This window comes from Falco cherrug, chromosome 11 (assembly GCF_023634085.1).
Source record: "Falco cherrug isolate bFalChe1 chromosome 11, bFalChe1.pri, whole genome shotgun sequence".
NCBI classification, from domain to species: domain Eukaryota; kingdom Metazoa; phylum Chordata; class Aves; order Falconiformes; family Falconidae; genus Falco; species Falco cherrug.
Window position 1 is genome coordinate 5,278,944 of NC_073707.1, and position 12,266 is coordinate 5,291,209.

The following is a 12,266-nucleotide window of genomic DNA, read 5'->3' on the forward strand; positions in this document are numbered from 1 at the left end:
CAGCACTGCTGTGCTGGAGTATAGTGATGACCTGTGAAATATACAGCAATTAACCAGAGTCAGAATTTGTAATACTTCCAAGATTATTTCTTATATATTAATGGGTGAAAACACTTGAGATTCAGACTGGTGCTAGGCATTAAAGGCAGTGGTTGAGAAGAACAGGGCAGATATTCAAAACCCTTCAAGGGGTACAGCAGGACTGTCAGGACCACAGAAAAAACACTGCAGACACAGCTGCATCAGGCACAAACCTAGGGTTTTGGCAAGAGAGTGCAGGAGTGACCCGTGTGGGAAAAGGCCAGAAACTGCCCTGCACTGCTCTAAACCATTTCCAACCTGCTCTGATCCTCAACAACACGACACCAAAATGACAATAAATCAGAGGAGCACTTGAGAATAGGCAGGGGTCATCAGGAGACATGGTTGGGAGGGAGGAGCTCCATGCCAGAGCAAGTTAAAAGCAGACACCATGCTTTGGAGATTTATTTTAACATGAGGGTGAATAGACTTAAAAAATAAACTACTCCTCAGCTGCTTTGCAAATGGAGAGTTTCCTTTTTATGTGCTTACCATGTGTCACTAGCATGAAAAGAGTCAATCTCTCTGCCTTAACAGCTTAATTCATGAAAGATATATTTGACTGCATGGGTAAGACAGAAAGCAACCCAAAGGTAAGGATTAAACAGAAACAGATCTATATTGAAGGAAGGTTTCCAGCACGATGCTAGAGACAGCAAGAGGGAATTACTTGCAACTGGTCACCTATTGTAACTTTCTCAAAAAGTGTCATTTATTTTTGAGAAACCCAGCATTACTGAGACATGCAGGCAAAGAAAACAAAACAATGAATGTTTTCAGCTCGGTGTGCTGTTCATGTTTCAAATAAAATTTCAGGTTTTGTTTCATTTTTTAATACACCAAAAGACAAGTATTTTGTTACAAATTTCCTAGAAGCCAGTTAAAGCCTATAGAACACTGATGAGGTTCAAAAGAAGCATACATTTAAAACACGTGCTAACTTGGATGACCAGTACACCCACTTCAGCAATGTAGATTGGTGCTTTGCTCTCTTTCAAACATGTATAGTGGAAAAATACCTCATTACAAGCAAAGAAAGGCCAAAACCAAAGATGGGTTTATAATACCAACAGAAAAAATGATCCATGGAAGAATTCTGCTGAGCAGCAGCTGGTTAACTGTTCACCAGCCTCAACTTCCTACAGGCCTCAGCTTCCCCATGTCTGAACTGCAATTCTTTTGAGTGATGGTAGTTTTAAACCCAACTGGAAGACACCATTTGGTAGTCCCTCTAAAAATGGAGAGGAACAGTTACAGCCAGGCAAGGTAGTGACATGAATCTTTAATTATATTTATGTCATTACTGACAACTCTGGTTTTCCGTTGCTTTTCCCCCTTTTGTTTTAACTTTCTCCATCATAATGGTTTCCTGGACTAACTATTTTTTTATTATGTGGTTTTATCAGACTCAAACCAGTTTGCATATGAAAATTAAATAACACTAAACATAGGTAATATCAGACAAGAATAAAGTTACAGAACACTAGCAATAAAGGAAAGTATCTTTTTCTTAACAACAGTGGCAGTCAGATCTGCAGAAGTCACCTCTATGAACAGAGGTAAATACAAGCCCAGAACCACTTATCTATTGGTATCTATGAAAGATCCTTGGCTTTGGCAGCGGGAGAACGACCTGTTTTTTCCCTCTTTGTCTAAGAAAGGGGTTAGTATATGAGATGGAAAGAGTGTGTCTGGCTGTCCAGTTATATTCTTGCTGTCATACAAACAACGCAATTCAACAAATATCCTGAATTCCAGCAACATGCTTCAATTTAACAGAACACAGCTATACCAAGCCAAGCTTCAGCGTTGCAGCTGGCAGACCTCTGGAAATGCAGAATTTTTTGCTTGTTTCCTCCATGGAATATGCATCCTTTCCATAAAAGGCAACCATCAGTTATTTTTGTTTCTAAACACTTAACAATACTCACATTCAAAATTATGTAAATGCAAGTGCTAGGAAATAAGCTGTAGTCAGAAGAAGACCAATTAAATTTTAAGTCCAGGGGTGTACATTTTTAAAACATCTCAGAATATACAACACCTCTGTGACCTAAAGTGATGCCCCTCAAAACCAGTAACTTTAAAACTGCTTACAGGAAGATCTGCCTATACACAAGAGAAGGCATTAAACCATGGTTTCCATTCTCATTCCACCATGCATCTGTGGTTCTGCTGATCTACTCCACAACAGAACTTTTAAACATCTGAAGGATGGTCTTTTGCTTACTAGGCAGTGAACAAATATCATTTGCATCACTGGTATTAACGACACAATTCAAAACTTTTCCTCCCTTAGTGCTATGCGATTTCATTCGGACTCTGGTAGGGGACTGCCAGTTTTCATTGCAAGAACCTCTCCGACTCTTGCGGTGATTTGTTTCGGCCTGGTTTTTTGGTACCTTTGAGTCTTTTGCCACCTTAGAACTTCCCTTTCTAGAAGGAGAGTCTTTCACAAACTGAGGCGGCTTGGTGCGAAGAAGATACTCATCTGGAGAGCCCTTCTGTCGATTCAGTGTCCTTTCCTCCTTGTTGATCCGTTTCTGTAGTTGCAGAGCCAGAAGCCTGTCCTGCTCCTCTTGCATACGCCTTTCATGCAATTCCTGCTCAAAGGCTTTCTGCTTTTGCAAGTTAAAATCATTTATCTGCTCCCCTTGGTCCTCTAAACTTTCCAGAATAGTTCGTCTCTTCTTACCAGGCATGCACAAGTCAACCACTGCTTCAGCTGGGGCCTCCAGTGACTTTCTTTTTGGAGTCTCCTTTGCGTTCTGCAGTCCCTCTGGTTTCTCTTCATCTGAGTGTCCAGTCACTTTTATTAGATCACATACTTCGCTTTTGTGGTCAGACATCACAGAATCTGTTGCTGACTGAGTACCAGCGCAAGTTTCAGCAGAGTTTTCCAGGTTTATGCTTTCTACCTGTGTTAAACTGCCACTGTCTGTCTCAATTCTACCATATTCTCTTTTGGATCTACAAAGAACTGTTCTAGACCCTTCCCCTTCTGTGATTCTATGAAGCACATGTGGAACTTCATCTCCTGGACAATTTGGTCCTGGTGTTTCTTCCTGCTTAATGGCAGCAGTTTCCCCTGAAGCTGAGGCACCAAAATAGTTCATGCATGATTCCAAAAACAAATCCTTAGGACTGGAATCTTTAATCACACCGGTCAGCTGTGGAGACAGTGTTGGCATTTCCTCTTGCTCATCCTGCCATGCAGAACCACTGCCTTCATTGACAGTGGTCTCCTGAAGAAAAGGGAGAGACTACTAATAATGTAAACTTACCAAAAGCCAACAGGTATAAATGAAACTCCAATCTCTCTTCTTGTAGCTGCACTGATCATAGCAACTCTGGGATATTAACTTGGACTGTTCTCTTTTAAAAAAAATATATACTTGCTCAACAATAATGAAACTATTTAAAACCACCTCACAAGCCTAGCTGAAGGACTGCACAACTGCAGCATTCTGCTCTTATCAACCACTCAATCAATTGGTCAAGCCTACCCATCTTCTCTTGAAGCCCAACAGGAAAGGTAAGACAGACATATGGAACGATGAAAATTGGAGTGCAACCTTCCTCCAGTGAGCTCCAGAACCGTCATTTTAGTTTTATACACCCTTGGTTGCAAACCAGAGCTCGCTGAAGACAGGTAAGACATACGTAAGGCTATACAAAAGAACTCTTGAAGTAAGCTGCAGGTGTGCCTCTGTGGACTGCCAAGCGTGGCTTCTTGCCTTTCCGCTTTGAGGAATCACAAATACTGAAGGTAATTCAAAAAGGACAAGATAAACTGCCCAGCGCTGATGTGCAAGGGGTATACAGGATTGGCAATCCTATACACAAGGGGAAAAGAACCCCTAATTACTAACACTGAGATTTATAACAAAATTATTCTAGTTACCACAGAGCCAGAGTCACTCCTGCCTCTTTCTGCTGCTCTAGAGAACGATGCTGATCCCAATGTATGATGAAGTTTTGGAGACAGATACCTTAAAAGGGAAAAAAAAGCAAAACAAAACCTTTTTAAACTCTTTTTCTTTAACTGTCAGTCCTTTGCATTAATCGAGATCTTCAGGTTCTTTCTGCCAAACAAAAACAATAAGAGAAGGGCAAGTGTTCCCTTCTCCTCCGTATTATCCTATAAGGAGACATTTTGACATTCAACAGTTAATATTTGCCCCAGATTACCTGGGGAAGTTGGACCACAGGATTCCAGGGAAGCTAATGGAGCAGAGGGACACTATACCAAGAAACAGACCAATAAGAAAAACTTTAATTACTTACTTCTGAATGTCTCCAGAGTTGCTTGGTTTGTTCTTCATCCTGCACAAATTAGCTGGGGACATTTCAGGTGAGGGACTGCCTATTGGTGAAGGACTGCTAGGCACACGTCCTTTAGAATGATCATTCTTCAATGACAAGTAAAAATAGCATTATGTAAAACAAAACACAATACAAACTGGAGAAAACCCAGAGAATTACTTTGTTTCTGCTGCAGAATGAATTACTTTTGTCCAATGAACTTGAGAACTTTAAGTAATGGATAGTTACAGTCAGAAATGTTACATGTTCTGTACACTTGCCTGTACCTAGCATTAAGGGACAACAGGTTTTGCTCTAGTTAGTACACAGGCTTCACCGTTAGGACTATTACTGGGTAGCAAAAGCCAACAAACTAAAACCCCAATGCAAATTAACAAAAAACCCCCAAAACATAAGGTAAACTTTCATTGTACATTCCTTTTTTCAGGTTACAGACCTCAATTTCTTCCAAAGAAGTATTTTTAAAATCATTAAGAAAAGGAAGTATTTGGAAGAAAACCAACGTTTTAAACTGTTCCACAATGCAAACATCCAGCATACGTTTCAAGTGCATATTACACAGGTGGAAATGGTTGGGGTATTTTACCCTCCCACTGGCTCTTCAAAAATTAATAGTCAATCAAAGATCTGAAGTACTGGGGGCTGACAACAGCTTCTAATTACATTTAAAATAAAATTTATATTATTCAGAATTCTAACTTTTGCTTTGAAAAGTAGCTTGCACTATATCAACATTTTCTACTGTCCCCCTTGATCCTAACTCACCAGGCTGTTACTCAGCTGCCAGGCCAACTCTTCATCTTGCTTAAGCTGTTTCTCCATCTCCCTCCGTCTTTCTTCCGCCAATCTGTTTTCCTCCTCCTCTTCTGCTAGAAGCCGTTGAATGTATTCCTCACTTGCCTTGTTCTCCTCTTGTTCATGCGCTCGCCTTTCTGCCTCCACCTAAGAAGTTTTTTTAAAATACACCTGGTGACTACTGTCAGACCACACTACGCCAGAACCTCTCAGATGTGAATGATCCACTATTCACAAAGACTCCGCACACTTCAAACCCAGTATTTAATTACACAAGCCTCCAAAGAAATAAGAATCAAACCGATACTGCATGGAGAGTCTCCAGCTTGATACCACTGACCTACCTTTTGGTAAGACTATACCACTAACCCTTGCTCTCCTGCAAGGTTAAATTCCATTACCTTTTCAAAATGTTAGTAACAAGAACTAAGATCTCCAAATACGCGGATCTACAGAGAAACTCAGATCAAGATTCTTTACAAGGCTGGTTGCCAGTTAGACCACAGCATTTGCTCAACCTGCTTGCATAGCCGTAATCCCAATATTGGTGCAAGATGCCCAAAAGACAGCACACCTCTCTTCTGGAAGAGTCCTGCTCTCTTGAAACACTCAAAGCCCAAAGGGTGAGACAAGAATTTTAGATCCGCCTTCCTTATAGCAGATGCCCACTCTTGATAAATCAGTAACTCCACAAGGACTGCAAAGTACTTCAATAAAGCTTTCTTAACTGGGAAACGAAATTTGGAACCTTGCTTTAGAGACGAGTGCCAAGCTGTAATACTACACAAGTTATGTTATGGCCGAGTTTGTCTCAGATCCTGTATTGATGCCTTATGATTGGCACCAGACATACTTGTTTCACCGCTTTTGGGCGCTATCTCCATTAACACGATTGCTGCCGAGCAATCTTGTCCCCTAACTGCCATAAAAGAGAACCCTACAGTCCTCTGCTTCGTGTATTACCCCTGCTCTTGTAACAACCACCAACGGGGCTGTCAGGGAAAGGAGCATTCCGACACTATTGCCAATTGTAATTCTTACTACTACCATGTCTGAAGTGGAACAAGATCCTTAAACAGGCAAGCATTAAGAGTTCTTTCAAATATTTTCCAATTTTCAAATGAACACAGATCACACAGGGAGAGAGCAAATAAGAACCTGCTGTGTGTTCATTACTGAAGCTCATCTAATTGTGGTCTGTTACTTAAGGAGGGAAATCAAGAAGGCACATACAAGACTAGAGCCCAAACAGTTCCAGATTTTCACATTTGCTAGTCTGAAACACTTAATGTGCATTTGGGGACCTATAAAATGCATTCCAGTATGTGTGGGCAGGGATGCAAATAGTGAGAGGTGACACGCTAACCCCAAAAGAACTCTTCTGGAAACACGAGGTATTGAAGCTCAAGATCAGCGCATCCCTACAAATAAGAAATCAAGCAAAGGGGGCAGGAGACCTGCAAGGATGAGTAAGGAGTTTCTGGCAAAACTCAAACAGAAGGAAATTTATGAATGTGAAAAAAGGGACAGGCCACGTGGGAGGAATATAGGAACGTCAGAGCATGCAGGGATGTGAAGAGGTCTACTAGATATTAAAATCTGGTGAGGGAGGTCAAGGACAATATGAAGGGCTTCAAGTACATCAGCAGCAAAAGGAAAAACAGGGAAAATGTAGGCCCGCTGCCAAACGAGGCATGTGCCCTAGCAACGAAGGACACAGAAAAGGCCGTTACCAAATGCCTTCTTGTTTCAGTCATTACTGCCAAGCCTGGCCCTCAGGTATCCCAGACCCCAGAGGCTCAAGAGAGGAATTCCAGAGAAAGGAAGACTTTCCCTTGGTTGAGGAGGATGGGGTTACAGATCATTTAGATAAACATGACACCCACAAATCCATGGGTCCTGATGGGATGCACCCCTGAGTGCTGAGGGAGGTGGCAGATGTTATTGCCAGGGGCAAGACTTTGCAAGGTCGCAGAGAACAGGAGAGGTGCTTGAGGGCTGGAGGAAAGCCCTTGTCACTCCAGTCTTCCAAAAAAGTAAGAAGGAGGGCCCAGGAAACTAGAGGCCAGTCAACCTCACCTCCAGCCCTGGAAAGGAGATGGAACAGCTCATCCTGGAGTTCATCTTAAGCACGTGGACGAAAACGTTACCAGAAGCAGTCAACATGGATTCACCAAAGGGAAATCATGCCTGACCAACCTAATAGCCTTCTATGATGGAATGGCTGGCTGGGTAGACAAGGGGAGAGCGGTGGATGTTGTCTACCCTGACTTTAGCAAGGCTTTTGACACTCTCCCATAAAATCCTCATAGGTAGGCTCAGGGAGTGTGGGTAAGAGGGGTGGACAGGGAGTGAACTGAGAACCGGCTGAACAGCAGAGCTCAGAGGGTTGTGACCAGTGGCACAGAGTCTAGTGGTTGTAGGGGTCAGTCCTGGGTCCAGTCCTGTTCAACATATTCATCAGCAACCTGGATGAAGGGACAGCCAAGGTTGCTTGATTATGCAAAGCTGGGAGGAGTGGCTGACACCCCAGAAGGCTGCACTGCCATTCAGTGAGACCTGGACAGGTTGGAGAGTTGGGTGGAGAGGAACCTAGCTCAACAAAGGCAAGAGTAAGGTCCCTCACCTAGGAAGGAATAACCCCATGCACCAGCACAGGCAGGGGCTGACCTGCTGGAAAGCAGCTCTGTGGAGAAGGGTCTGGGAGTCCTAGTGCACGGCAAGTTAACCATGAGCCAGCAGTGCGCCCTTAAGGCCAGTGGGATCCTGGGGTGTTCTAGGAGGGACAATGCCAGCAGGTCGAGAGAGGTGAACCTGCCGCTCTGCTCTGCCCTGGTGAGGCCGCATCTGGAGCGCTGTGTCCAGTTCTGGGCTCCCCAACTCAAGAGGGACAGGGAGCTACAGGAGAGGGGCCAGCGGAGGGCTATGAAGATGACCAGGGGACTGGAGCATCTCCCTGATGAGGAAAGGCTGAGAGAGCTGGGCCTCTAGCCTGGAGAAGAGAACACCAAGAGGGGATCTTATCAATGACTACAAGTACCTTAAGGGCGAGCGTCAGGAGGACGGGGCCAGGCTCTGTTCAGTGGTGCCCAGGGACAGGACAAGACGCAACGGGCACAAACTGCAACACAGGAACTGCCATCTGAATACGAGGAAGAACTTCTTTACTGTGAGGGTGACAGAGCACGGGCACGGGCTGCCCAGAGAGGCTGTGGGGTCTCCTCTGGAGACACTCAACACCTGCCTGGACACGATCCTGTGCAACCTGCTCTAGAGGAACCTGCTTTAGCAGAGGGCGGGACTAGCTGATCTCCAGAGGTCCCTCCCAACCCCAACCACTCTGTGACTAACAGACCTGCCTGGGCATTCTGCTGTGTGGGTACCACTACATCTTTCGCAGCCTGTGAAGCACACCTACTTGCCAAGGACAACAAGACAGCATACGCTACTGGCACAACTGAGAGGGTAAGGTAGGAGGTGTAGATCAACTAGCACAAGAAAATGCGTGTTGCCTCGTGTCAAATCCAAGGCTGGTTTAAAACTTGGTCAAGTTAATCAGTAGGAGAATAGAAAAGCAATAGATGATCAATTTGTATACACAGGTGCCCTCAGAAACACAGGTGTTTTTAGAAAAAAATGGTGTATGAATAGGAATTGCTTGTTCAAAGACTAAGTGTACTTGAAGGATCGTGTGAGTTAAAGCAGGCCAAAAGAAGATTATGATCCAAGGAGGACCTTGGAACCAAGGCAGAGACTGGAACCGAATAGATGAATCAACTGGGACAGAGTCAGGTGATGGATTCACAGAACTGACAAGACCAAAGGAAACTTTGAAAAACTTTGGACATTGAATAATGATTTGGTAAGTGTCTATAAGCTGTGCTGCCTCCCTTTGTTCTCTGCCACTCACTGAGGTGGTGGCCCAACTCTGAGTTGTGATTAAAGAAAGCCTAGCAGTACCCATGTCTGTGTGAATTTTTCCTTTAACAGCAATGCCCTTTTAAGTTCCTTTCTTTTTCATCAAATAACATTACAGCTGTTTGTGTGAACAATTAAAATAACTAGACACTAAACATTTATGCTTTTTAACATATTTTTAGACTTACCTTGCTAATCTCTGCTTCATATTCCTGCCTCAGTTCCCCAGGCTTGCTCAGCTGGTGTTGTGGATGGGGGACACAGACTAATTGAGAGGAAGAAGAGGGGCAGGGGGAAAAAAAAAGAGGAGTGAGGAACAAAGCATGATCACAACAGTGGATGATGAAAGATTTTAAGATTACTTCCACACCCTATCACAGGAATGTTTTGAGTTAAATCAAGCGCTGTGAAAAAAACCCACAGCACTTTGCACTAAAAAAGGAACAAAATAAAAAAGCACTGTGTTAGTGAGCAGCAAGAACAGTCAGTGTTTTCCAAGCATCGTATATAAAGCAAATACATATGCTGCTGATAACTGACATCCCTTGCTTTTTGTGATGAAAAAGACTTCATAATACTGCAAGTGGAATGACGTGTCACAAAGCCAACCTCCCAATTAGCCTCCCCCAAGGGAACTTACAACATAATAAACCCCAAAATCCTTCTTCAAAGAGTTAATCAGATTTCACTTCCTTTTCTCTGACACCACAATTTTAGGCTCAGAGACTCTCGCACAGACTGAAGCCCTGGAATTTCTAACCAAACTAATTAACAGTGTCTAAAACTTGAAAATTTTCTAAACACTTCACTTAAAACTTGACAGTAATAAATACACACACGCAAACATTCCACTTACAGACTTTACAGCTGAAGCTGTATCAGTAAGGAATAGCAAGGCTAGGCAGCCATACATGGACAGTTTGTGCAAAACGCATGAACAAACATCCACTTCAGTGATCACGCAACGTGACTTACCCTCTGTGCTACAAACGAAAGAGGCACGGATGGCCATTTCTCTGCATCACAAGCCCCTTTCACAGCAGAGCTCTGACACTGCATTTTCTAGCAGTAACACACCTGTCTATGAGCAGTTTCTTATTTCACAGCATCCACAGTCCACCAACAGTAATTACCTTGGTAAAACAGAGACATCCCAGAACAAGTGACATTTTACTTACTTTCCTCTTCCAAATCCTGTCCGTTAATCCTGCGTTCACACTCCTCCGGGTAATTCTTCTGAATTTTTTCCCAGAGTTCCCAGTTGATAAGTGTATTTCTGCGGGCATTATATCGTGCCCAAGAAGAGACTCGACGCCGACAAAAAGGGCAACAAAGACTGGCCTTTTCAACTGTCAGCTGGAAACAAGAATTACAGAGGGTATGGTTGCATGGCAGTGTCACAGGCTCCACAAAGATTTCCATGCAAATTTGGCAGAGGCAGTCAGACAAGGAAAGCGGAGCCTCCAATTTCTTCGACATACTGACACAAAGTAGAGGAACAAGTCTAGTACAACATCAGTACCTGAAAGCAAAAAAGAAACATTGATTTTACTTCCCGTAATGGATATAAAAGAAAATACATAATGCTCAGGTTTACGGCTACTTTATGAAAATGTTCGTGGATTTAAGAAGTCTGCTGAAGTGGTTACTTTTGTTTACAATCGGAGAGATTCTCAGCTGCCAGAAGATGACTCTGCTCTTTCCAGAAGTCATGAAGAAAGGGTAGCAGGATTTCTTTCCTACTGCAGTTTCCTGCAAGTTTTAACAGGTGCTTTCAGGATAGCAAGGAGGTGGTAAGGAGGTGGGGGGAAAGATGAGAGCTCTTCCAGCATTTAGTCCTTACAATCAAGCAGCTATGCTCACATTTGGTGGATATGTTATCACAGTTACCTTAACCTTCCATTCTGTCAGTTTCGTACTTGGTTCCACCACATTCTGTAGGTGAAATACAACACCCCTACACCTCAGATGAGAGGAGGTTCTTCCTTGTTCCTTCATTTGCTTAAGCTGAGACTAAAAAGTCAAAATACTTTTCATTAATATAAGCAAAGAACTAACCAAAGCATTCCACACTTCAGCATCTTCTCGCAGGACTTAAGCTGGTGGAGATCATCCAGCCTTTCTATCACCAACGTTCCTCAGAGGGTTTTTCCACTTGGCCCACAAAACCACTGTGGAACAGAAAACAAAAACAACAGGCACATACAGCAAAAAGGATAAAAATACTGGGGTTTAAGGCACAGGAGCTTAAGAAAGTTCTTACAAGCTTCTTCAAAACAGCCAACTTCAGAGAGAGGAGAGGTCCTGAGAGAAAACACTGCAGCTTCAGCCACACAGAAACTCGACATGAAGGCAAAGGTACTTTTAAGTTGGGTTTTATTGTTTCTGCTCTCTGTTGGTTGAACAAATCCTTTAATTTTTTTAAAAAGGATGCCAGGTGACACGGAGACACCTAGTTTTACAGGCGGTTAGTTAGAAAAACCTCCGAGTCCACGTACGCCCGTTCTGGGCCTATTTCAATTTGTAGGTATTAACAAATACCAGGGGTCAGGCGCGGGGGGCGGCGGGGGCCCCTAGGCCGCGCAGGGCCGCCGCGCCACAGTCAGGGGCGCGGAGCGGGAGGAGGCTGCCCCCCACCCTCCCCGGCTCCCCCCCTTTCCCCCCCGCTCCCCGAGCGCTCAAAGCGACGAGTCGGCACCCACCGAGCTGCGTCTCCGCGGCGGGACGGCTGCGGCTGCCCCTCCGGCCCGGCGGCAGGCGAGGCCGCGGCCGCCCGCAATGGCCGCCGCCGTGGCGCTGCCCGCGCGCGCCACCCCGCCCCGTCCGTCGCTGAGGCGCCGCTCCCGCCTCCCGGCCGCTCGCTCCTCCCCGCCGCGCCTGCCGGGAGACACAGCGGCCCGCCGGTGACGGGGACGGCCCCCCGCCGGTGACGGGGACGGCCCGATCCGGCGGGGAAGGAGCCCCCGCGTTCCTGGGGGGCCGGTGCCCCTCACGCTGCCGGGCCCTGAGGCGAACGGGCCCCGGCCGCCCCGCCCGCCCCTGAGGGCTGCGAGGGAGAGCGATCCACCCATCGAGCGGTCCCGCTAAAACGGCAATCGGCGCCCGTTGCTGCACATACACAACAGAGCAATCGTTGCCCATGCCTG

The 12,266-nt window shown here is 45.0% G+C and overlaps 1 protein-coding gene across 7 annotated transcripts; it reads right to left on the minus strand.

The window, feature by feature from the left end:
• Positions 1-768: 768 nt before the first annotated feature.
• Positions 769-11,979, minus strand: RNF168 (ring finger protein 168). Of its 7 annotated transcripts, none has more exons than XM_055723721.1 (8): positions 11,823-11,979; positions 11,011-11,133; positions 10,299-10,642; positions 9,309-9,385; positions 5,173-5,349; positions 4,369-4,493; positions 3,986-4,073; positions 769-3,344 (listed from the first exon to the last, which is right to left on the minus strand). In XM_055723721.1, the coding sequence occupies exons 3-8, from the start codon at positions 10,597-10,599 to the stop codon at positions 2,262-2,264; spliced, it is 1,851 nt and encodes a 616-aa protein (XP_055579696.1). In that variant the 5' UTR covers positions 10,600-10,642; positions 11,011-11,133; positions 11,823-11,979; the 3' UTR covers positions 769-2,261. The 7 variants fall into 7 exon arrangements, with proteins under 7 accessions (XP_055579696.1, XP_055579697.1, XP_055579693.1 ...); XM_055723722.1 differs by lacking the exon at positions 11,011-11,133 and adding an exon at positions 11,179-11,291 and having other exon boundaries at positions 769-3,326; XM_055723718.1 differs by lacking the exon at positions 11,011-11,133 and adding an exon at positions 11,179-11,291.
• Between the last annotated feature and the right edge of the window lie 287 nt (positions 11,980-12,266).